Raw genomic sequence first — 27,403 nt, 5'->3', positions numbered from 1 at the left:
AAAGTGCAGACAAACACAGGAACACTGAAGCAAGGGTAGTAGTGAAAACATAATGGGTTCCAGAGCACAGGGTTAGGTGGATTTGAAAAGGAGAGAAAGAGAGAGAGAGAGAGAGAGAGAGAGACATTGAAAAGTTAAAAAGCCCATGAATGGAGAGATGTGGGGTAGGCTTGAGGGAAGTAGGAACAAGGAAGAAGGAGCATTCTGTGAAAATGCCCAAGAATTAGAGATCACTCGGCCTTTTCTTTCAGGGCAACTGTTGGTTATCTAGTGTGTTTAGGGTTTTGGGATTTTGGAGAAGTGGTGGTAGTTGTAGAGAAAGCAGATGATAACAGCCTCAGGACCATAAACCACAGTCTCTTGATCTTATGGTCAGTAGGAGCCCATGAGATGACAGGATTTTATGTCCACAACGATGCTAAGATTTGGGACTGGAGAGAAGGCTTAGCAGTTAAGAGCATGTACTGTTCTCCCAGTGAGCGGAGTTTGCTGCCCTGCACTCAGGCTGGGCAGTTCACAGTGGCCTACAGCTCCAGCTCCAGTGAGATCCTCCATCTCGGCCTGCCTTGGGCAACCATACACACATGCACATAACCACACACAGGCACACACACACATATGCTTAATTAAAATACATTTAAAAGCTTTGAGAGTACATCATTATAACATAATCAAGACAAAATTCACTTAGAATTAACAACAGAGTATTGGTAGTTTTACTTGACATATACCACAGGTCTTTTTCACACTGTAACATAGAAATGTGTTATTCTAGTGAATGTGTAATATTCAATGTTGCAGTTTAAATTGTTAAATAGCAATTTATTATTTAACTAATTTACTACTATTTTTAGATTACATATATAATATTTTTACTTAATTTATTATTTAATTGCAATGTATTATTTATTATATAAATTACTCTCTCTCTCTCTCTCTCTCTCTCTCTCTCTCTCTCTCTCCCTCTGTCCTTCTTCTGGAGAGGCAGCTTCTGCCTCTCTCTGTTCTTCCCATTTCTCTCCTTCTCTTTCCCTTCCCCCTCCATAACCCACTAAATAAACTCTATACCCAAACTCCCTCTGCATGGTGTATCTATCTGTCTGTCTCCTACCAAGGCCTCAAGCCACCCTCCAGGAGACTCGCCAAGCTCCCCATCGTCCCCATGGGACCAGTTCCCCATCACCTCTTTGTAAATGATAGTATTGGTACGTGACTCGGCCAATCTCTCTCCACGTTCCCTCCCACCCACTGGTGGCCAGCTGAGGACACGTGGGGACCCTGGACTTGGACCACTTTCCAACACCCTGTGCCTGCTCCATCACTACAAATGGTAAGGACCCCTTCTCCAAGTCAGCTTTCACTGACATTCTCTGGTTATTCCCCATGGCTAAGGATGAGATTTGGCTCACCGCTAGGACTTTATTCCTCTCTTGGGCCATTCGGAGTGGTCCTGTCTGAGTTATCATACCTTTATAAATGATACCACTCTCTACCAATACTTTCCAGTGATTCATGTGTCTGCTATTCAGAATGTAAAGCATACTTTTGAGGTTATTGATATACCTAACATTTTCTTTTGGGGGAAGGGCTAACCATTCTGTCAACCATTTTTCATATTAGTTTGATAATTATTCAAGCTTATACTTATAGATAAAACATAAATATTTCTAGTGTAACTCTGATATTGGGTATTAGATATTGGGATGGTTGATTTTGATTTCCACCAGAAGGTGGCTTGATTGGGTAGAGGACACCTTTGGCAGTTAATAAAGCTCACTCTGTGTTTGTGAAAATTTCTAGATTGATTAGGTCTGTGGGGTTGTACGTGTTCAAGTCCAAGAAACAGGACCTCGGGGCTTCTTTCACCAGGAGTATTCAGTTGTAGAAGCTATGGACTTCTCTAAACATTGTCTCAGAGTCCAAGCCCAGAATATAACAAAGTAGAGCTTTTCACACAACTTTGGTTTCTCTGTCTCACATATATGGTAACTGACATTTTACTGGGCGCTTTAAACTGCTGGACAATGAGAGTAAGAGAAGTTGGAATGTGGAGGGAAGGAGAAAAGGGGTTGCAGGAGAGACAAGAAGTTGCAAGTACTTAAGGAAACTGACCAATGCTAGTGTCTACTTCCTGTTTCCTTCCCTTGCCTGGGCGTGTGGGGTACCACAGTGGGTCTTAATGTGTGGAATATATTGTCCTGGATGTTTTGGGCTTCTTTTTGCTTCCAAGATGCCATAAAGTAAAAGAAATGTCTACTTTGCCTCAGGCTCCTGAATCCATGATGTTTATAGCCTCCCCCAATTCCCCATAAAAACCTACGGCAACAGAGGAGGTAAAGACCAGAGTGAAGTCTCTGAGACCATGAATTGAAATGGAGTTCACCTCCTGTAGGTTACTGATTGCCGGTTTTCGTTATAGTGGTGGGTAATTTAGCATATCAAACATGGCAGATAAAAGAAGTAACTCCACACAGAATGCAAACACTTGTTCCAAAATACAGGCATCACCATTTTTATGAAAAGTAAGTTCTTAAAATTATGCCAAAGAACTATAACTCACCTGTATGATCTGTTTTCGTTGAAATTCTCCCAGGTGGTATATACTTTTTTACATTCCATCTGAATTTCCTTGCAGCAACTGAGGTTTGAATAATCATTACTTTTGTGAAATCTTCAATGCCTTGTATCTGAAAGTTGACGGAAGATGCATTGCTTCTGAGTGCATGTTATATGGTTTCTCTGACAAGCTCGTTTTCTAGGTCCTCAGCCTCCTGACTGCTGGGATGCCCAACATTAGGCACCATGCCTTGTTCTGCATGCACACACTTCCTTGATGCATTCGGACATATTATTTCAGACTGACTTTATGATAACAGCCCTAACTGTATGCTGTTTTTGGTAGATGAAGACCAAACCACACTAAATACACTGCTGCTTATTCAACAGAGCCCTTGAGACATAGTTTCTTTACTAAACATCAGAAATGGCCAGGTTTTGCCTTTTATATGATTAATGATAGATGGTCACTATTGATAACACATCTTTAGAATGAAGTACTTCTCAAAGTCATTCTTAAGGATATTTGGATACAGAGTAAACCCGGTAAGTATTGTTGAAGATGATCACTCCACAATGTGTTTATTGTAAGCACCATTTAGTGTCTATTCTGTTTTTGAGACGTTAGGGGCTGGTAGGGCCATTCGGCATTTTGACTGACAGCTGACAGACTCTACCTTACGTCCTGCAGTCTTGAATTCCGAGTTGTCAGACCCACCGTTTCTGTTCTAGTAACTCCTGTGATCACCCTGAAAACTCCCCTGTGGCTGCACGGCCCACAGCAGCCACTAGTGCTGTTCAAGCTTCCGCTCCTGCTTAAGGAGATCTTGCTCTACTCAACCACCTCTCCAGGCAATCTGCGTCAGCTTTACTACATCCCGCTCCAGGGAAAATAAGCCTTCGTCAGCTGGAGGAGACCATGTTCATCCCGCAGCAATTCTCACAGGGGGCAAGAGATGCAGCCCTCCCCAGTGCCAAAGCTATGACTGGTCATAAAGGACGTGAGTGGTGCGTATGAAAGAGCTGTGATTGGTGGAAGTGGAAGCTGTGCAAGCACAGGCTTGTGATTAGTATACTACCAGGGTTCCCTAACCCCCTTCTGTGTATATAATATATACATAGAATGCATCCACATGTAATATATGTATGTAAACAAGCTTTCACTCAGTCTCCCTCAGCAGTGGAGCACCGGATCCAAACATGCTCTCCTGCTTGTGGTCTTACTGTGGATACAGTCAGCAGAGAGAGTGGAGAAAAGATTAGAGCAGGACCCCAGGAGCAGGGGCAGCAGCCGAGAGGCCACTGAAGAGTTGCAGAGAATATCCAAGGCAGAAACCATACGAAGTTAGGAAGGTGACTGACACTGAAAATGGTGTGAAGAGCCAAAGGCAGAAACTGGAAGGATAGAAGACAGCAGGCTGTGGTTGCTAGGAGACTGGTTGCTAGGAGGCCAAGGATTAAGGAGCTAAGATTCCTGACCTGCAGATCTCACCACAGGAACCCCGCAGCTTTGAATGGTTAGAGCTATAAACCCCTGGTCATGGCATAGACCTCAGGGTCAAAGCTGTCAGTCCTAAGGGACCTGCCAAGTGAGGATCAGGATTTCCAGCGGGGTGGCAGAAGTAGTCACAGGCTGTATTTTGACACGAAGGGATTGACTCAGTAGGTTAAAGGAATTAGCTGTGCCAGGGTCGCAGTGAACAGAGAGAAACAGGAGTTAGGGAATCAGCAGAAAACATGAAATCACAAAGGCACAGGCCCCACAATGTTCGGCTAAATTCACCAAGCTCAGAGTATTTTTGTAGCTATCAGCTTTCCATTTGAAAGAAGCTCACCCAAAATAAAACAAGCCTTCTCAAAATTAGTGATAGTAATATCACGTGCATGGCAGGGCGCCTGTTAAGGAATTCCATGTAACAGTGTGCTCTCTCTAGGGTGAAAAGTTCATCTGACCTGACCTTCAACAACTGCCTGAAGGCACAGCCTAGCAGATCTTTGTAAGGGGATTTCAGCTCTAGTCAATCAAGGAAGCTGATAAAATCATTTGAATGAGTTCTTTTGTGGTTGTCTGCCTGGCTCCCCCCCCCCCCACACCCCTGTCACCACATCTAACAGTGGTTGCACTATTCCCTGGTGACTAAAATGCAGTAAAAACTGCCCAGAAGCTTGTTTTCTATCCCTTGGTTCCAAGTCTATCCTGGAAGTACACATATGTACCTGTTCCATGCCAGCTGTCACTATGACTACACATACTACACATATGTACCTGTTCCATGCCAACTGTGCACTGTGTCTACACACATGTACCTGTTCCATGCCAGCTGTGCACTGTGACTACACATATGTCCCTGTTCCATGCCAGCTGTGCACTGTGACTACATATATGTACCTGCTGATTTTCACGGGACTGACGTCTTGTGGGCACTCTCATTGGTCTTGCTCACCGTGCTATTTACACTGCTCCTGTGTACTGCAGCTGCCTGGAATGTATCTGAAGGCACCCGTGGCTAACGGAACTGATTTCTGTGTTTCTCTTTCTAATTCACTTCCTGTAGTTCTCTTTCTCATGTCCCCAATTCCTCCCGGATTGTGCCTCTTGTACTCTGTCTGCCATGTACAAATACACATCCACACTCGCACACTCACTAATCTCTCTGACTTTGCATATGACTCGCATTGTCCTTTTGAATGCCTAACAGTTTAAATGGGAAGTTTTCGCTTTTATATTCATTTTCTGAGCCAGAGGAAACCATCTGCTGCTCTGGTTAGTGGGGTTTGTCAGAACCTTCCAGAGTACTGCTGGTACAGTCCTTCTGAAACGTATGAATGAAACTAGTGGGTCTCACGGAAGTAAAATGTAACTGTGGCCAAAATTCTGCACCTTGGTGTGTTTCGTTGGTTTTGACAGTGGATGGACAAAGCTTGCCTCTAGGGCACTGAATGCAAATGCAGTCAATGAACTCTGTGCCTGTGAGTGCACACGGGTGTGGATGAGTATGCAATTATGGGATGGAAGGAAGGAGCAGATGGGAAGGTGGGAAACCTGGCTGTCATGACAGTTTTCCTTATTTTAAGTCACTGTCGGGAGTGTACCTGGTGGCATGTCACAGGAATTAGGAACGGTGCCTTATAAATTTTTCGCAACTGGCAGTCTTCTGCAGCTCCGTGGATGAGGACAACGTGGGTTACAGTCTCATCGTAGATGTCAGTTTTCGTGGTCTTGGGGATGTCCCGGACGAAGACATTGCAGAGTTTCAACTGCATCTTGTAGTTCCAGTCCTGAAGGAGAAGCACAACTTCATGTCTGTTCCTTGCCCACAGTTTCTGGCACCATCTCTGTGCCTGTTTGCTCAGGGATGGGGGTGGGTAGGACGACTTCAGAAAGACCTTACCTCAAAAGGTAAGTGTTCCCGGATCTTTTGGGCAGTAATGGAAAGCCCGATTTTTTGCCACATTTTATGTTTCAGGTTAGGATGTTTTTTTTCAAAGCCTTCATACAAGTGTCTGATGGGAATGAAATACGTCTGCAGAAAGGTCGAAAGTGAACAATTTGTGCATGCCCATGGCTGAAGAAATATCTGCATCTCTGTACAGTGGCATTCAAGCTAAAAATCAAGATGCTTGTGTAGTCCAGAAATCTCACAAAATACATTCACTAGCTCATCCTTATAATCTTGTCAGAGCCACAATTCTAGAAAGTCTCATGAACCGACAAGGACTCTTTCACTTATTTTTGTAAACTGTGTCTTTCTGGGTGTAGTCTGATGTTTGCCCGTCATAAAATGGTATCAAGCTAAACACCAGCCACCACCTTACGTACTTAATTTTATCCTTTTCATTGGCAAATAATAGCTGTGTATGCTAATGAGACGCACACTGAGCTAATTAACTTTATCAGCTTACAGTGGTTTTCTGTCAAGGCTGGTCTTTTAACAGCTTTGACATAGACATTGTTATTACTGTGTTCACCATGCCGTGCTAAACACTAAAATGTACTCTTCTGGTAAACTGAAGTGTACCCTTGACCACCGCCTTCCTTTCCCCTTCCACACACTTCTGGTCACCACCCCTCTGTGCTCTCCAAGACAAGTCTGCTGCTTAACATTCTACCTGGAGGTTAAAAAAAATGCAGTGTTTTCTTTCTGTTCCCGGTTTGTAACATTTGCACATTCTCCTTCAGGATCATTCACACTGCTGCAAAAAACGGAATCTCATGCATTAAAAAGCTTTATTACTTTGATTAACATTTATTCCATGAATTAATTAATCAACACACATGCCATGGCACACCTGTGAAAATCAGGGGGCAACTTGCAGTGAAAAATTGCTGAGATTCGTTGTAGGGACTCATTTATTATTTGGTCACTGAGAGTCACTGCAGGCTGGCTGTTATAACTGAGATAATTAGTTGAAAGCCTTAGGTATGTTCTGAAACAGTGTAAGATTGGAGGCGAGTTAACTTCAAAACTGTCTCCGTCGTGAATCCCATCAGTACTGACTCTAAGCACTGACACAGTAGATCTAGAGATGACAGGGCTCATCTCTGCCTCGATGGGGCAGGTCCTGAGAAGGACACTTGATATGTGGTCTCTACTTCCATGGTCTATTATTTCTGCTTCTTCAGCTGGATGTTGCTGTTTTAAAACAGTTTCTACATTCTGACAACTGAACCTTAAATGTTCTTAATCTCTGGTGGTATTTCTTCTATTGCGTTTTATTTTTTGAAATAAGGCCTTGCTTTTTAGAGGACGACGTCCCCTCTCCCAACAGAGTTTGCCCTCAGGTTTAGGGATATCATTTAGGGGTGGGTCATAATTGGTATAGGGTTGAGGGGATAGGGCAGGCGTTTTATAGGTTCAGGGATGTTTATTTTTATATATTAAAAAAGAGGGATTAATTGGTGATAGGATAATAATATATTGGTATTTGTGAGTTATTGTTTATAAAAAATTATATTGACATTGACTCTTATATATTGATATATTAATATATTAAACATTATATGTGGGTATGCTTCTACCTCTGTTTAAAACATTTGTTATGTATTGATATATATTGTATTGATATATACATACATATATTTATCATATTGCAATGTACATTTCTACCTCTGATTAAGATACTTATATATTATTTATGTAATGATATACATTGTTTACATTTGAAGGTCAATGTCCTCATTTATTGCACAGTTGTTTATGTTTGTGGCCTAGAGAACAGGGCCTCTGGCAATGGGCCAGGTCTTCTCCATTGATTAAAAATCCACATGGTCCGTTACAGACACACTCGTGTGTCAGCCTGCTCTAGATCATTTCTCATTAAGAATCCTCCCAGGTGATTCTAGACAGGTCAAATTGACAGTTAAAATTAACGAATTTTTTGTTAAAAATGTAACTTCTCTTCCCAGAACTTCCAGACTTATCTTCATCCCTGATTGTTTATCATGATGAAAGACATTGCCCCTTGTATTTTGTGAGGTTTTGTGCTTGGTTGTGGTGGGTGTGCTATGTATATAGTGGCTTCATAATAGTTTGCTACTGTTTTTTAAAATCAAATCCTAGTTACACAGAATGTCACATGTATGTATTTTACTATATCATTACTTAAAGATGTTTTAAATTGGAACAGATGTGATTATCCTACTAAAACAAACAAACAAACAAACAAAAAACCCCAAGTAAATAGGTCTAAAGGGCTGTGAGAAACTAGGTAGCCATATAAAATCCATACCTGAATCACTGGCCTCCGAGTGATAATGGTAATTTGTGTATATGTGAATGCACAGATATGCACTTGATTTACATCTATTATGACAGACAGCTAGACTTTCTGTAACTCTTCAAAAGGCCAAGCTTTACACAACTTGTTTGAAATACCCATCAACACCATGCTTATTCCTCCGTGTTCTCTCTACCTATACCTAAGCTAAAGTGCACAGAAAAATATTGGCTCTTGAGCATCCACCCGGAGATCACCGTGTGCTTGAAGCCTCGTTTTCACTTATAAAAGCGTCCTTTTTGCAGGAAACACAGACTCCTATTAAAATCCTGCTTCATCTTCTTACCACATCCTCCCCCATCTTCCCTACTCTGTACCTAAAATGTATGGGGAGTGCTCTCTCTATTAGTTAAACATCTTCACTTTTCAAATGAGATTTTAAGACTCCTGAAGCAACTCGAACCCTTTAAAAATTCTTCTCTCTTCACCTAAAATTCATTATAAAAAGCATCCAATATTTTGTTCATATTGAAATTTCCCAAGTTGTTTCCATTACATCTCTTTATACTTGCTTTTGCTCACGGGTGTTACACCTCTTGTGTCCATTTTCACTAATATTCCCTTGCCTTCACCCCATTTCCACTTAATGCCACTAACTTGCTAGAAAAGTTAGGGTGCTTGTCCTTCAAACTGACCACGTTCTAGATCAATCAAATGGTTTGCTCTTGGCTTCACTGACTTGTCTCTTTGTGTGCCCTGGAAAAAAAACTATTCGTAGAAAATGGTTTGGCCTGTGGGTTTAAAAAACCTCTGGTTTTGTTTCTTCCCTGTGTTTTTCTAGTTAAAAGTCATTGTTCTTTCTGTGGCAGTGGGAGCTCCTGCAACCCTGGCGATTTTGTCCTCCGTCATGTCTGGGGTGGGAAGAGGGCTTTTCATCTACCTGATCAGCTTTCCTAGTAACACATGCGAGTACTGACTTTCCCCCTTCTTTATCCTATAATTTTATGGCACAGTCTTTTCTTTTCCTTGTCCTTTTAACGAAAATTATTTTATTGTGATGAACTTATAAATTAAACTTCACACAGCTAGATTAAAGCCTTGATTCACGTAGCAATTTGCCTAGTTCTGAACTCTATACATGTTAGTGAACTTGTAGTCAGTCCATATGTGCTATTAATAGTTAACATATTCTACCCAATTTTACCATGAAACAGTTCATCTGACTCAGGTTTCCCGGTTAAAATATTTCACTGCGGTAGGCTCACTTTTGAAGCCGCTTTGTTAGAGCATTATGTAAAGTGCGTATATATTATATAACATATAATATGTTATATAAAGTGCATGCTCATTTACCTTTCCTATACTTAAAGATTCACATTGACACTGACCCCAGAGCACTAAAAGTATTCTAGATTTGAAACCAGGCGTAGAATGAGCTACAACAGCAAGACAGAAGCACAATGCTCCCACCTCCACGACAGTCTTGCAGGTGGCAGAATACTGCATCCGCTCTTTCGTCAGACAGTTCAGCTCTCCTATTATTTCCCCGCTGAGTAAATACTCTGTGTATTGCTGTGGGTAAGTTTTAATGTCTGACTCCGAGGGTACTCGCTCCATCTCCAGCTGCTTTGACCTTTTAAGCTGTTAAGAAAACAAAGAGAAAAACACATAGGCTGGTTAATTTACCACAACCAAACTCGTCACTTCAGTTTCAACCGTTACATTGTAACCACAGGGTTCTAGAAATGGTTCTCTCTTTTAAGATCAAGTTATTAAATTAAGCACTGTGGTAATTTGAACGTAATTGGTCCCCATAGTCTCACAGAGAGTGGCACTCTTAGGAGGTGTGGCTTGGGTCTTGTTGAGGAAAGTGTGTCACTGTGGAGCAGGCTTTGAGGTTTCCTGTGCTCAGGATACCACAAATGACTCAATTCATGTCCTGTCCCTGAATGATGCAGGACTCTTAGGTTTTCCTCCAGTGCCACGTCTGCCTGCATGCTACCATGCTCCCCACTGTGATGACAATGGACCGAACCCCTGCACTGTTAGCTGCCACCTCACTTAAATGCCTTCCTGTGTAAAAGTGGCTGTGGTCCTGGTGTCTCTTCATAGTGATAAAAACACCAAGACAAGCGGTGACTTTCCCAGAGAGTTTTCTGAAGCAAGGTGAGTGTTTCTGCCTTCCCTCTGCAGGCCAATTTGTATAAATCTTATACGGATGAATCTCCCTTTCATATAAACACAAGACAAGCCCCTATTGGTAGGTTAACATCTTCAGAGGTGGCCGCTTGTGTAGCTTCCTCTTCCGTATTGAGACAAGTGGCTTGAAAAGTGGCTGCTTGCTGGCCCTTGGGTCGGCCCTGGAAGTCAACTTTTGCGTGCCAACTGCTAAGGAAGGATTCCAGTTATAGTCCAGAAAATCAATAATTCTTCACTTTGCAAAGTTCTTTTTTTCTTCAAAAGTAAACAATTTGAATGTTCTCAGTTACATTCATAAACATCTCTGCTTTACCTGGACCATGCCTGAAATGATTACATAGATTCCTTCTGGTTCATCACCTTCTTCAAATATGTTATTTCCACAATCAAATGTTACAACTTTCGCTTTTTCCTAAAAAGAAAAAAAAAGTGATTCAGGATGTTGGTTTATACTTTGATAGAACTTTCATACATTTGTGGTAAATATTCATTAAGATCTAAGAAGCTGTGTTGGTTGCAAATTTTTAAGAGAAAACAGGAATTTTGAATGGCACACAGAAAAATGTAGAGGGTCATGAATATTATAAATTTAGTATGAAATGCTCATGAAGAGCATTTTTCATGAAGAAAAATAATCTAAGAATAAGAATGGAGTGGGAGATTGAAAATGTTTCATCTAGGCAAAAAGTTCCAGGTAGATGGAACTAGTGTCATGTTCACATCTTGGTCACTCTAAAAATCTAAGCCCATGATTATCCAGTCTTGATACCGAAGAGGAAGAAGTATAACTGATCTTCCTGTATGGAACAAGCACTGAAAAGAATACTAAGAAAACAAGTCAGGCCTATTGATTTATTCATTCTACAAACACTCAATGAGTGTGTTCTATGCATTATGTGGAATTATGAAGTGAGCATTCAAAAGATGCATGAAGCCAGACATCGTGGTTCATGTTGCAGTCCTGATATCTGGGAGCTGACATCTGGTGAGTGAGACTTTGGACCAGCTTGGGTTACATAGCAATATTCGTTCTCAGAAACAACAGTCAAAGGGAAAGATAAGGAAAGATAAAAGATGAATGAGCTAAACAGTTGGGGCAGAGATGTAAAATTATTTGTTTTGTAATGTACTAATAGTACAGCAGAAATACTAGAAACAATGGCAGCACATTTCCTTACTTCAAACTAAAGACAGCATGATGGTTAGTATTCTGGTGAGAAATTAGTCTACGGGCCTACTTCCCTGACAACTTCTGACAGTTTACCAAAGTACAGCAAGTAGAGAAAGACTGAAAGAGGTCTAGGACCAGCAGCCATTTCCAGGAAGTCACACAGTATATGCATATTAATGGAATTAGAAAGCAGTGTAGTATAGATGGCCCCAGCAGTAGGCCTGCATAAGCAGAATAAAGGGTGTGTGACATGGGGGAGATGGAAGTTGATGTGGAGAGGCAGGTGGGAGGCAGCTTGTGCTAGGACTTTGGGTCATATTCAAAGAGATGCTGATTGCATCCTGTAGATAGCAAGGGGGAAATTACACAGTTTTAACTTGTGGGCATCACAATTGAATCCTTCTTGTTTTAATGATTACTTGCCAAAACGTTAAAGGTATTATTAGGAAGTGAAATTTTTACCTGAATAAAACTTATGATTTCATCATCTTTACTCAGCCAGGGGATATAGTATGGGGATTCTTCAATGTTGAGAGGCTGGATGATGGACTGCATTTCAAGCACCTCAATCTTTTTGGCCTTGATTAACTAGAAGCACAAAATAGGAAACAAGTTAAGCCAAACTCATGTGCACAGAATGAGGGTGAGGAAGAGGAGGAGGAAGTAGGGGGGAGAATAGCAGTTTTTTGTTTTGTTTTGTTTGTTTGTTACTGTATTGTGTTGTCAGCTGTCTGCTCTGGAGGACACTGCAGATCCAAGACACAGGATGCAAGGCTCTCCCATCCTGAATTGTGATGCTTTGAATGAGAAGTTTCCCCTAAAGGGCCACATATCTGAACACTTGGTTGCCCCTTACAGGCTCATGTCTTTGAGCACTTGATCCCCCACTGTGAACCTATTTAGGGAGGGTGTAAGAAGTGTGGTCCTTAAGACCCCCAGAAGGGAGTGCACGGCAACCTCCTGCTCCTGCTGCAGGGGCTTCTTTGTTCCACATGACACTGCCCTCCCCTCAAGTTTGCACTTTTGTTTGCAGGGGACTTCAGACTACCAGGTGTCCCTGTTCCTGTGCTGAGGAGATCAAATCAGACTGGTGAGTATGTGCCATCCCTGGGCAGACAGTCAGGGAAGGGAGCACAGGGCCCCTCCAGCTCCTGTGGCAGGGGTTTCTTTGCTCCACACGACCCTGCCACCCCCAAGCCTGCCCTATTGTCTGTAAGATACTTGACCCAGGAACAATTCCTGCTCTTGCACTGAGGCTTTCCACCCAGAGGGGAACAGTTCCTGTTCCTGCACTGAGGAGATCCACCCAGAGTGTCAGTCACAGCATAGATTGGACCAAGATGCCAAGACTCTCCTGGATGCATTTGAAGGAAGAGATGGGCAGTCACCAATGCAAGAATTCCTCCAACGACCTGAAAGGCAACATGACAACACCAGAATCCAGGGATCACGCAACAAGAAGACTTGAACACGTTTTTGCAGAAGAAGTAGAAGAAATCGACTTTAAACGTAACATTATGAAAATAATAGAGGACCTTAAACAGGATGTGAAAAACTGCTTTAAAAAAACAGAGACGACAAACGAAAAGGTAGAAGAAATGAATAAAACTCTCAAAGATATCCAAGAAAACCAAGAAGAAGCAATCAAACAGATAATGGAAACAGTTCAAGACTTGAAAAATGAAATGGAGGCAATGAAGAAAGCACAAACCGAGGGAAGGCTGGATATGGAAAGTCTGGGTAAATGAACAGAAACCACAGAGACAAGTATTACCAACAGAATACAAGAGATAGAAGAAAGAATCTCAGACACTGAAGATACTATAGAGGAAATAAACTCAATGACTAAAGAACACAACAAATCCAGCAAATTCTTAACACAAAACATCCAGGAAATCTGGGGCACTGTGAAAAGACGAAATCTAAGAATAATAGAGGTAGAAGAAGGAGAAGAGTTACAGCTCAAAAGTCCAGAAAATATATTCAAAAAAATTATGGAAGAAAACTTTCCCAACCTAAAGAAGGCTCTTCCTATGAAGGTACGAGAAGAATACAGAACACCAAATAAACTGGATCAAAAAAAAATAGCATCCCCTCACCATATAATAATCAAAACACAAAACATACAGAATAAAGAACGAATATTAAGAACTGCGAAGGAAAAAGGTCAAGTAACATATAAAGGGAAACCTATCAGAATTACATCCGACTTTGATGTAGATGGGCCTTCTTTTATGTGTTATTTTCATTGGTTAATAAAGAGACTGCCTTGGCCCTCTGATAGGACAGAAAATTAGATAGGCGGAGTAAACAGAACAGAATGCTGGGAAGAGGGAAGTGAGGCAGACGCCATGGAGCCAGCCACCAGGTCAGACATGCTGAATCTTTCCCAGTAAGCCACACCTCGTGGTGCTATACAGATTATTAGAAATGGGTTAATCAAGATGTGAGAATTAGCCAGTAACTAACTCTCTAGAGATAATGGTCCAGGCAGTGTTTAAATGAATACAATTTGTGTGTTGTTATTTCCAGGCCTAAGCTAGCTATGCGGGAGCTGGGCAGGATGAAAGCAGGCCTGCCCGCAGCTCCTCACTACACGACTTCTCAATGGAAATCACCAAAGTCAGAAGGTCTTGGATAGATGTGCTGCAGACACTAAGAAACCATGGATGCAAACCCAGACTACTATACCCAGCAAAGCTTGCATTCACTATCGATGGAGAAAACAAGATATTCCAGGAAAAAACATATTTAAACAATACATAGCCACAAACCCAACCTTACAGAACATACTAGAAGGAAAATCACAAACCAAGGAAGCCAACAACACCCATAATAACACAAGCATCTGATAACCTTCCACTAGCAAAACTCAAAGAAGGGAAACACACAAACACTACCACCAGGAAAAACAATCAGGGTTAACAACCACTGGTCATTAATATCACTTAATATCAATGGACTCAATTCACCTTATTCGTCTGCATGCACTGGCTGTTTGGGATCCTAGTCTGTTTGGATGCTCACCTTCCTAGACCTGGAGGGAGGGGGGAGGAACTTGAACTTCCCACAGGGCAGGAAACCCTGACTGCTCTTTGGACTGGAGAGGGAGGAAGAGAGGGAGTGGGGGGGAGGAGAAGAAGTGGGGGGAATGGGAGGGTATGGGGAGGAGGGGAGGAAGTGGAAATTTTTATAAACAAACAAATAAATTAATTAATTTAAAAAGGCATAGGTTACGAGAATGGATACAATAACAGGATCCAACATTCTGCTACTTACAAGAAACACACCTCAAACTCAACGACAGAGACTACCTCAGACTAAAGGGTTGAAAAAAGGTTTTCCAATCAAATGGACCAAAGAAACAAGTGGGTATGACTATACTAATATCTAACAAAATTGATTTCAAACTAAAATCAATTAGAAGAGATGGAGAAAGATACTTTATACTCATAACAGGTACAATTTATCAGGAGGAAGTCTCAATCCTGATTATCTATGCCCCTAATATAAAAGCATGCACATATGTAAAAAAAATTACTAAAACTCAAAGCATACATCAAACCCCACACTCTAATAGTAGGATATTTCAAAAACTCCACTCTCACCAATGGACAGGTCAACCAGACAGAAACTTAACAGAGAAATAAGAGAACTAACAGATGCAATGAACCAATTGGATTTAACAGACATATATAGAACATTCCACCTGAACATAAAAGGATATACTTTCTTCTCAGCATCTCACGGAACCTTCTCGAAAATTGATCACATAATTGGTAACAAAGCAAACATCCATAGATACCAAGTAATTGTAGTAACCAATTGTGTACTATCAGATCACCATGGAATAAAGTTAGAATTCAACAACAATTCTACCAGAAAGCCTAAAAACTCATGGAAACTAAACAGTCAACTACTGAACCACCCCTGGGTCAAGGAAGAAATAAAGAAAGAAATTAAAGTCTTCCTTGATTTCAATGAAAATAAAGACACAACCTACTCAAACCTCTGAGACACTATGAAAGCAGTGTTAAGAGGAAAGTTCATAGCACTAAATGCCCACATAAAGAAAACGGGGAAAGCTCACATTAGAGACTTAACAGCACACCTGAAAGCTCTAGAAAAAAAAGAAGCTGCTTCACCCAGGAGTAGAAGACTGAAAATAGCCAAACTAAGGGCTGAAATCAACAAAATAGAAACACAGAAAACAATCCAAAGAATCAATGAAACAAAAAGTTGGTTTCTGGAGAAAATCAACAAGATTGACAAACCCTTATCCAAACTAATCAAATGCCAGAGAGAGAACACACAAATTAACAAGATTGGAAATGAAAAGGGGGACATAACCACAGACACAGAGGAAATTCAGAGAATCATTAGATCTTACTACAAAAGCCTGTATGCCACAAACTTGGAAAAGGTGAAGGAAATGGACGTTTTTCTAGATAAGTACCACATACTAAAATTAAATCAAGACCAGGTGAACAATTTAAATCGACCTATATGTTACGAGGAATTAGAAGCTGTCATCAGAAACCTCCCTACCAAAACAAGCCCTGGACCAGATGGTTTCAATGCAGACTTCTACCAGAACTTCCAAGAAGAGCTAATACCTATACTCCTTAATGTGTTTCACAAAATAGAAACAGAAGAGTCATTGCTAAACTCCTTTTATATAGCTACAGTTACCCTGATACCTAAACCACACAAAGACTCAACCAAGAAAGAGAAATACAGATCAATCTCACTCATGAACATTGACATAAAAATTCTCAATAAAGTACTGACAAACTGAATCCAAGAACACATCCAAAAAATTAAACATTATGATCAAGTAGGCTTCATCCCAGAGAAGCAGGGCTGGTTCAACACATGAAAATCTATCATTGTAATTACATATCATTGTAATATGTAAAATCTATCATATAAATAAACTGAAAGAAAAAAACCATATGATCATTGCATTAGATGCTGAAATAACATTTGACAAAATTCAACACCCCTTTATGATAAAGGTCTTGGAGAGGTTAGGGATACAAGGATCATATCTAAATGTAATAAAAGCAATATACAGCAAACAAACAGGTAACTTCAAATTAAATGGAGAGAAATTCAAAGCCATTACACTAAAATCAGGAATAAGACAAGGCTTTCCACTCTCTTCATATCTCTTCAATATAGTGCTTGAAGGTCTAGCAATAGCAGTAAGACAGCATAAGGAGATCAAAAGGATTTGAATCTGAAAGGAAGAAGCCAAAACTTGGTTATTTGCAGGTGATATGATAGTGTACATAAGCAACCCCAAAAACTCTACCAAAGAACTCCTACAGCTGATAAACACCTTTAGCAATGTGACAGAATACAAGATCAACTCCAAAAAATCAGTTGCCCTCCTATACACAAAGAACAAAGAAGCAGAGAGTGAAATCAGAGAAACATCACCTTTCAAGATAGCCACAAATAGCATAAAATATCTTGGGATAACTCTAACCAAGGAAGTGAAAGATCTATTTGACAAGAACTTTAAGTCTTTGAAGAAAAAAAATTGAAAAGGATACCAAAAAATGGAAGAATCTCACATGCTCTTGGATTGGGAGGATCAACATAGTAAAAATGGCAATTCTACCAAAAGCAATCTATAGATTCAATGCAATCCCCATCAAAATCCCAACAGAATTCTTCTCAGACCTTAAGAGAAAAACAATCAACTTTTTATGCAAAAACAAAAAACCCAGGATAGCCAAAACAATCCTAGACAATAAAAGTACTTCCGGAGGAATTACCATCCCTGATTTCAAACTATTACAGAGCCACAGTATTGAAAACAGCTTGGTATTGGCACAAAAACATAGATGTTGACCAATGGAATTGAATCGAAGACCTGGATATTAATCCACAAATCTATGAACACCTAATTTTTGACAAAGGAGCTAAAATTATACAATGGAAGAAAAAAAGCATCTTTAACAAATGGTGCTGGCATAACTGGATGTTAACCTGTAGAAGAATGAAAATAGAACCATATCTATCACCATGCACAAAACTGAAGTCCAAATGGATTAAAGACCTCAATATAAATATGACCACACTGAACCTGATAGAAGAGAAAGTGAGAAGTAGTCTGCAACACATGGGCACAGGAGACCAATTCCTACTTATAAGTCCAATAGCACAGTCAATAAGAGCAACAATGAATAAATGGGACCTCCTGAAACTGAGAAGCTTCTGTAATACAAAGGACACTATCATTAAGACGAAAAGGAAACCTACTGAATGGGAGATCTTCACCAACCTCAAATCAGATAAAGGTCTGATCTCCAAATTATATAAAGAACTCAAGAAACTAGACATTAAAACTCTAATTAACTCAATTAAAAAAATGGGGTACTGAACTGAACAGAGAATTCTCAACAGAAGAACTTCGAATGGCCAAAAGACACTTGAGATCTTGCTCAACCTCCTTAGGGATCAGGGAAATGCAAATCAAAACAACTTGGAGATACCATCTTACACCTGTCAGAATGGCTAGAATCAAAACACCAATGACAGCCTATGCTGGTAGGATGTGGAGTAAGGGGAGCACTCATCTATTGTTGGTGGGAATGTAAACTTGTGCAACCACTTTGGAAATCAGTATGGCGGTTTTTCAGGAAACTGGGAGTCAACCTACCTCAGGATCCAGCAATATTGGGACTATACACAAGAGATGCTCAATCATACTACAAAAACATTAGTTCAACTATGTTCATAGCAGCACTATTTGTAATAGCCAGAACCTAGAAACAACCTAGGTACTCCTCAATAGAAGAATGGATAAAGAAGGTGTGGCACATATACACTTTAGAGTTCTACTCAGCGGTAAAAAACAATGACATCTTGAATTTTCATGCTAACGGATGGAAACAGAAAACACTTTACTGAGTGAAATAACCCAGACCCAAAAAGAGGGATATGTTATGTACTCACTCATTAATACATAAACAAAGGACATTGAGCCTATATTTTGTGATCTTAGAGAAGCTAAATAAGAAGGTGAACCCAAAGAAAAACATATATTTATCCTCCTGGATATTGGAAGGAGACAAGATCGCTGGGCAAATGTTTGGAGCACGGGGTGGGAGAAGTTGGGGGGAAGGGGAGGTGGGGAGAGAGAAGGGAGAAGGGGAGGATTGGGGAGAGCTTGGGGGAATGGGATGGTTGAGATGGAGAAAGGGTCGATATGGGAGCAGGGAAGAAGATACCTTAACTAAGGGAGCCATTTTAGGGTTGGCAAGAGACTTGGCTCTAGAGGGGTTCCCAGGTGTTCAAGGGGATTTCTCCAGCTAGGTCCTTGGGCAGCACAGAAGAGGGTGCCTGAACTGGTCTTCTCCCATAGCCACACTGATGAATATCTTGCATATAACCATAGAACCTTCAATTGGCGATGGATGGAGATAGAGACAGAGACCCACACTGGAGCACTGGACTGAGCTCCCAAGGCCCAGATGAAGAGCAGAAGGAGGGAGAATATGAGCAAGGAAGTCAGGACCATGAGGGGTGCGTCTATCCATAGAGATGGTGTGACTGATATAATGGGAGCTCACCAAGGCCAGTTGGACTGGGACTGAACAAGCGTGTGATCAAACCGGACTCTCTGAATGTGGCTGACAATGATGGCTGACTGAGAAGCCAATGATAATGACACCGGGTTTTGATTCTACTGCATGTACTGGCTTTTGGGGAGCCTAGTCTGTTTAGATGCACAGCTTCCTAGACCTGAATGGAGAGGGGGGAGTTCTTGGACTTCCCATATGGCAGGGCCCCCTGCCTTCTCTTAGGACTGGAGAAGGAGAGGAAAGGGTGGGAGGGGGAGGGAATAGGGGGATGGAAGGATGCAGAATTTTTTAATAAATAAATAAATAAAGAAGTGTGGCCCCTGCTGGAAGAGTCCACTAGTGGTTGGACTTTGGTAGTGTCTAGTCTTCTCCTGCATAAATTATCTCTCTTTGATTTACATTTGAGGTTGAGGAAGTGATCTCTCAGCTCCTTCTTCCTGCTACATCTCTACATCTATGATCATGCTTCTCTGCTATGATGGACTTTCATCCCCTGGAACTGTAAGCGCCAATAGTATGTACTCAACACTGGCTTAATTTCTGCCTTTAGTTTGCATCTGGTTTAGTCATTACACATTTGTATTTCTGAAGTTTACCTGTGATTGCAACATGATGCATACAAACTCAGACTGAAGCAACTTAGGTGTCAGTCAATAGTAGGGATATCTGTGTTATAGTCATAGGATGTGTGTGTATGTGTGTGTGTGTGTGTGTCTGTGTGTATACAAACATACCATCTTTGTTTATTTGAAAATATGAAGGGCTAGATCTAGGAAAAAGTCTTGAAGAAGAAAACTGAAAGATGTGATCATATATAGACATTCATTAAACATCTGTCCCTAATCAAGAAAATGTGACTTGGGACGATGGCAAATACAACAAGAAGAAAGAATCCAGAAACTTACACACACCCACACACCCACACTTACACACACATGCACACACATGCAGTCACTAAACCCAAGACAGAGTCTCCGACAGTGTAATGGGGAGTAAAGTGGTGCTGGATTAAGTAATTAATCATGAGAGAAAATGTTCCACTTAATGTGTAGCACTGTGACGCGAGGCTCTCTAATGCCACTGCTTCTGTCCTCTCCCCGCTTCCCTTCCTATTTCTTATAGGGTAAACGTTCCCTCTAATCAAACTTGAGCTTTTATTTCAAAATGCTTAAACATTATTTTTTCTGTTTTTGGCTTTTTTCAGTATTGTGCATAATAGTATGGGTTCTAGATTCAGAATGCCTGGATTAGAAGACAGACTTCTGGGGCTGGAGTGATGGTGCAGCCCTTAAAAGTGCATCCTGCTGCTACGGAGGACCTGCTTGGTTTGCAGTACCTAAGTGACTCACAGCAGCCTGTAATCCCAGCTCTAGGGAACCTAATGTCCTCTTCCACATGCTGTGATCATCTGCACTCTGAACTCACACACACTCTGCATGTATGCAACTTTTGAGTATTTTATACGCAAGTACCATATTTAAATAATTTCCATCCCTCCTTCTCTTGCCGTCAACTTCTCCCACTCCCTCTCAAATTCATTGTTAGATACACATATACCTATCTACATACATACACGTGCATATATATCATGTAACATCCTGTTGAGTCCACTTGCTGTTAGCAATATATGTGTGTGTTTAGGGCTGACCACTTGGCATAGGATAATGAACCAGGGCATATGTTTTCAAAGCTGAGTTTTTGATTTGCCATTTTGATGTATGTGCTGATTTGTATTTAGTCTTTATTATTTAAATTTAGTTTCTTTTTTGCATTTGTATGAGTTGACAAGAAAATATATCATTACTAGTTTTCATTTCTTAGTTCTGTTTTTCTTTATGACAGGGTCTTATGTAGTCCAGCTTAGCCTCTAATTCATCTCTATGCAAAGATCATCTCGAACTCCTGGTCCTCCTGCCTTTGCGTCCATTATAGGCATACCCTAGCACTACCAACTACTTTTCTTTTAATATATGTAATTAACCTATTTATAGTACTAAGTATTGAAATCAGCGTTGTTTATGGTAGGCAAGCACTCTACCACTGAACTACATCCTTAGTTGCTTACTTTCTATTTTTTTAAGGTTTATCTTTAGTTGTAATTATGTACATATGTGTGGAGTACGCTGGTGCCAGTGAGAGCTCACAGATGCTAGAAGAGGATGTGAGGCCTCCTGGAGCTGCAGTTACAGTCTGACTTGTGTTCATGACGTGGGGACTAGAAACTGAGCTTGGGTCCCCTACAAGAACAATATGTGCTCTTAAAGAGTTCAATCATCTCTCAAACCATTGCTCCAGTTGCTAGCTCATTTTTCTTTTCCTTTGTTTTCCTTCTTTCCCTTCTTTCCTTTTCTTTTTTTCTTCCTTCATTCTTTGTTTCTTTCTCCCACCCTTCTTCCTTCCTTTTTTTTTTTAAATTTTTTTCTTTATGTAGTCATTGCATCCCTGGAAATTCTTTTGTACACAAGGCTGGTCAGGAACTCACCGAGATCTGCCTATCTCTGCCTCCTGAGTTAATTTCTATTTCTTTTTTATTGATTTTATTGAGCTCTACATTTTTTTCTACTCCCCTCCCTGCCTCTGCCCTCCCCTTCAATCCTCTCCCATGGTCCCCAAGCTCCAAATTTACTCAGGAGATCTTGTCTTTTAATACTTCCCATGTAGATTAGGTCCAAGTATGCCTCTCTTAGCATCCTCATTGTTGTCTAGGTTCTCTGAGATTGTGATTCATAGGCTGGTTTTCCTTGCTTTATGTTTAAAAATCACTTATAAGTGAGTACATATGATAATTGTCTTTCTGGGTTGGATTACCTCACTCAATACTCCATCTTTTGCCTGCAAATTTCAAGATGTCATTATGTCTCTTTGCTGTGAGGACTCCTTTGTGTAAATGTACCACATTTTCCTTATCCATTCTTCACAATGGGGGCATTAAGGTTGTCTCCAGGTTCTAGCTATGAAAAGCAATGTTGTTATGAACATAGCTGAGCACATGTCCTTGTGGTATGATTGAGCATCCCTTGGATATATATCCAAAAGTGGTATTGTTGGGTCTTGAGGAAGGTTGTTTCCTAATGTTCTGAGAAATCACCATACTGATATCCAAAGGGTCTATACCAGTTTGTACTCCTACCAGCAATGCAGGAGTGTTCCCTTTATTCCACATCCTCTCCAGCATAAGCTGTCATCAGTGTTTTTGATCATGGCCATTCTTATAGGTGTAAGATGGAGTCTCAGAGTTGTTTTGATTTGCATTTCTCTGATGGTTAAGGATGTTGAGCATTTCCTTGAGTGTCTTTCAGCCATTATAATTCCTCTGTTGAGAGTTCTTTGGTTAGGTCTGTACTCATTTTTTATTGTATTATTCTTTTGATGACCACTTTCTTGAGTTCTTTGTATATTTTGGAGATCAGACTCTGATCTCCTGATGTGGGGTTGGTGAAGATCTTTTCCCATTCTGTTGGCTGTTGTTTTGTCTTGTTGACTGTGTCCTTTGCTTTACAAAAGCTTTTCAGTTTCTGGAGGTCCCGTTTATTAATTGTTTCTCGCAGTGTCTGTGCTACTGGGATTATATTTAGGAAGTGGCCTTCTGTGCCAATGTGTTCAAGTGTACTTCCCACTTTCTCTTCTATGATGTTCAGTTTGACTGGCTTTATGTTGAGGTCTTTGATACACTTGGACTTGAGTTTTGTGTATGGTGATAGATATGGATCTATTTTCATTTTTCTACATGTTGATATCCAGTTATTCCAGCACCATTTGTTGAATATGCTTTCTTTTTTTCATTTTATATTTTTTGTTTCATTGTCAAAAATCAGGTGTTTGTAGGTGTGTGGATTAATATCCAAGTCTTTGATTCAGTTTTATTGGTCCTCCTCTCTGTTTTTATGCCAATACCAGGCTGTTTTCAGCACTGTAGCTCTGTAGTAGAGTTTGAAGTCAGGGATTGTGATGCCTCCAGAAGTTCTTTTATTCTACAGGATTGTTTTGGCTATCCTGGGTTTTTTGCTTTTCCATATGAAGTTGAGTACCATTCTTTTGAGCACTGTGAAGAATTTTGCTAGGATTTTGATGGGCAATGCGTTGAATCTATAGATTGCTTTTGGGAAGATTGCCATTTTTACTATGTTAATTCTACCTATCTAAGAAAATGGGAGATTTTCCCACTTTTTGGTGTTTTCTTCAATTTCTTTCTTCAATGATTTAAAGTTCTTGTCATACAAATTTTCCACTTGTTTAGTTAGAGTTACTCCAAGCTATTTTATGTTATTTGTGGCTATTGTGAAGGGTGATGTTTCTCTGATTTCTTTCTCAGCGCATTTATCATCTATGTAAGAAGGGCTACTGATTTTTTTGAATTAATCTTGTATACTGCTACATTACTGAAAGTGTTTATGAATTGTAGAAGTTTCTTGGTAGAATTTTTGGGGTTGCTTATGTAAACTATTATATCATCAGCAAACAGTGAGAGTTTGACTTCTTTTCTGATTTGTATCTCCTTGATCTCCTTTTGTTGTGTTACTACTCTAGCTAGGACCTCAAGAACTATATTGAATAGATATGGAGAGAGTGGACAGCCTTGTCTTGTTTCTGATTTCAGTGAGATCTCTGGGAGTTTCTCTCCATTTAGTTTGATGTTGGCTGTTGGCTTGCTGTGTATTGCCTTTATTATGTTTATGTATGTTCTTTGTATCCCTGTTTCTCTCCAAGGCTTTTATCATAAAGGGATGTTGTATTTTGTTGAAAGCCTTTTTAGCATCTGAGATGATCATGTGGTTTTCGTTTTTCAGTGTTTTTTGTGGTGGAATATGTTGACAGAATTTTGTCTGTTGAACCATTTTGCATCTCTGGTATAAAGCCAACTTGATCATGATGGATGATGTTTCTGGATTTGATTTGCCAATATTTTATTTAGTATTTTTGCATCAATGTTCATGAGTGCAATTGGTCTGTAATTCTCTTTCTTAGTAATGTCTTTCCGTGTTTTGGGATCAGAGTAATTGTAGCATCATAAAAAGGGTTTGGCAATGTTACTTCTGTTTCTATTGTGTAAACAATTTGAGGAGTATTGGTATTAGTTCTTTGAAAATCTTGTAGAATTTTGCCCTGAAACCCTCTGGTTCAGGGCTTTTTTTGGTTGGAAGACTTTTGATGACTGTTTCTATTTCTTTAGCAGTTATAGGTCTATTTAATTTGCTTATCTGGTCTTGATTTAATTTTCTTAAGTCATATTTATCCAGAAAGTTGTCCATTTCCTTTGAGTTTTCCAATTTTTTGGAATACAGGTTTTCGAAAATATGACCTACTAATTCTCTGGATTTCCTCTGTGTCTGTTGTTATGTCCCCATTTTCATTTCTGATTTTGTTAATTTGGATATTCTCTCTCTGCCTTTTGGTTAGTTTGGAAAAAGGTTTTCTATTTTGTTGACTTTCTCAAAGAACCAACTCTTTGTCTCATTTATTCTTTATATTGTTTTCTTTGTTTCGATTTTGTTGATTTCAGGTCTCAATTTGATTATTTCCTGCAGTCTAGTTCTCTTGGGTGAGTTTTTGTTCTAAGTTTTCAAATGTTTTGTTAATTTACTAGTGTGGGATTTTCCAAGCTTCTTTATGTAGGCATTTAGTACTACAAACTTTCCTCTTAACACTGCTTTCATTGTGTCCCATAAATTTGGGTCTGTTGTGTGGTCATTTTCATTGAATTTTAGGAAGTCTTTAATTTTTCCCTTTATTTCTTCCTTGACAAATTGATGATTCAGGTGAGCATTGTTTAATTTCCTTGTGTTTGTATGCTTTCTGGAATTAGGGCTGCTGTGAATTCTAGTTTCAAGTCATGGTGATCCAATAAGATTTATGGGGTTATTCCATTTTTTTTGTATCTGTTGAGGTTTGTTTTGTTACCAAATATATGGTCAATTTTTGAGAAAATTCCGTGGAGTGTTGAGAAGAAGGTATATTCTTTTTTGTTTAGATGGGATATTGTGTAGATGTCTGTTAAGTCCATTCGAGTCATAACATCTGTCAATTCCCTTATTTCTCTGTTCATTTTTCATCTGATTGACCTGTCCAGTGGTGAGAGTGGAGGGTTGAAGTCTCCCAGTATTAGTTTGTGGGGTTTAATGTATGATTTAAGCTTTATTTCTTTTCATATGAGGGTGTCCTTGTAATTGGGGTATAGATGTTGAGTATTAAGATTTCCTCTTGATGGATTTTTTTTCTATGACTAATATAAAATGTCTCTCTTTGCCTCTTTTGATTTTAGTTTGAAGTCTATTCTGTTAGATATTAGGGGAGCTATATCCTCTTATTTCTTAGGTCCATTTGATTCGAAAATTTTTCCCAAACCCTTTACTCTGAGGTGATGTCTGTGGTTGAGGTTGAGGTGTGTTTCTTGTATGCAGCAGAAGGATGGATTATATTTTCTTATCCAATTTGTTAGCCAGAACAGACAGACAGATGCCATGAATCTCCTGTCTGAGATGGTCGTAGGTCAGACATGCTGAATCTTTCCCAGTAACCCATGACCTCATGGTGACATACAGATCATTAGAAATTGGTTGAATCAAGATGTGAAAGTTAGCTAATAAAAGGCTAGAACGAATGGGCTAGGCAGTGAGTTAATTAATACAATTTGTGTGTGATTATTACAGGTGTAAGCTAGCCTGGAGGAATCAAAGGCAGGCCCTCTCTCCTCCTTACATTCATTGTCTCAGGTCTGCTCTGGCCTAGGTTGCTGGCTCAGTCCTGTTTCCATAAATGACCCTGGTCTGGATCTGCTCCCATTCACGCAGAGTTCACTGTCTCAGACCTGCTCTGGCCTAGGTCACTGGCTCAGTCCTGCCTCCACAAATGTCCCTGGTCTGGATCACAAAGGTCCCATGGAGTTCACCCCTTCAGGCCTGCTCCAGCCAAGGTTGATGGCTCCAATTTCTATTTCTTAAAGAGTACAGAGATAATATATATTCTTTGTTATTAGAGATGTTTTACTATCTCCTAAAAATAGCCATTAATGAGGCTGGGGCTGGGCTGGAAGTGCAGCCCGGCAGGAGGGAGTGCCTGTGTTTCAATAGCCTGCGTGCCGGTGGTGGTAAGGTAGGCCCTGCATCAGCTCAGCAAGAATCCTGGCCACCAAGGGGCACTGATCCTCTTGCAGAAGATTCATCATTGGGGTGAGTTTGCTCTGACCCACGGCAGAAGCCCAGAAGCCCGACAAGGAGGAGTTCAGATATCCCTGGTCCCCCTTGACTCCCTGGCCACTCTGCAGGGGCTAAGCCCTCTCGCCTCCTAGCCCATCCCACATTTCATCCAGGAACCCCTTCCTTTATTCCTCCGTTCCTCTGTTCCTCATCGGGGCCATAAAATCACCCAGCTCAGCCAGCTTGCAGGCTGGGACTGGGCTGGAAGTGCAATTTGGCAGGAGGGAGTGCCTGTGTTTCAATAGCCTGCCTGCCGGTGGTGGAAAGGTAGACCCTGTGTCAGCTCAGCAAGAATCCTGGCCAGCAAGGGGTGCTGATCCTCTAGCAGAAGATTCATCAGAGGTGGGAACCTGATCCAGTACCAGAAGATCCATTAGAGAACGTTTGAAGGAAGAGATGGGCAGACCCAAGGCAAGAATTCCTCCAACAATCTGAAAAACAACTTGAAAACATCAGATCCCAGCGATCTTACTACAGAAGGACTTGAACACCCTGTTCCGGAAGAAGTGGAAAACACTGTCATTATGAAAGCAATAGAGTCCCTTAAACAGGGTATGAATAACTCACTTAAAGAACTGAAAGAGAAGTATAACAAAAAGATTGAAGAAATGAGTAAAGAAATGGAAGAGAAGTATAACAAAAGGTTTGAAGAAATGAGTAAATCCTTAAACGACACCCTGGGAAACCAAGAAAAAACAATTAAACAGGTAATGGAAACAGTTCAGGAATTTAAAGCTGAAATGGAGGCAATGAAGAAAACACAAACCAAGGGCCCGCTGGATATGGAAAATCGAAGTAAACAAACAGAGACTTCAGAAACAAGCATAACCAATAGAATACAAGAGATAGAAGAACGAATCTCAGATTATGAAGACACCATAGAGAAAATAAACGCTCTGACCAAAGAAAACAGCAAATCCAACAAATTCTCATCACAAAACATTCAGGAAATCTGGGACATAACAAAA

General features: G+C 40.4%; 1 protein-coding gene across 5 annotated transcripts in view; it reads right to left on the bottom strand.

The window, feature by feature from the left end:
- The window catches only part of Slc9c1 (solute carrier family 9 member C1), an 88,180-nt gene that overhangs the window by 2,380 nt on the left and 58,397 nt on the right, over positions 1 to 27,403 (bottom strand). For 4 of the 5 annotated variants that reach the window (XM_087900428.1, XM_087900432.1, XM_087900436.1 and 1 more), the window contains 6 exons: positions 12,107 to 12,232; positions 10,787 to 10,885; positions 9,745 to 9,915; positions 5,949 to 6,080; positions 5,650 to 5,835; positions 2,561 to 2,687 (listed from right to left, as the gene is read on the bottom strand). In XM_087900428.1, coding sequence (XP_087756554.1) covers positions 2,561 to 2,687; positions 5,650 to 5,835; positions 5,949 to 6,080; positions 9,745 to 9,915; positions 10,787 to 10,885; positions 12,107 to 12,232 — 841 coding nt within the window. The remainder of the gene's footprint in view (positions 1 to 2,560; positions 2,688 to 5,649; positions 5,836 to 5,948; positions 6,081 to 9,744; positions 9,916 to 10,786; positions 10,886 to 12,106; positions 12,233 to 27,403) is intronic. The other variant, XM_087900445.1, reaches the window with a different exon arrangement.

Source organism: Myodes glareolus, chromosome 2 (assembly GCF_982192425.1).
Source record: "Myodes glareolus chromosome 2, mMyoGla1.1, whole genome shotgun sequence".
Classification (NCBI taxonomy): domain Eukaryota; kingdom Metazoa; phylum Chordata; class Mammalia; order Rodentia; family Cricetidae; genus Myodes; species Myodes glareolus.
This window is presented reverse-complemented; position numbering and strand designations above follow the sequence as displayed.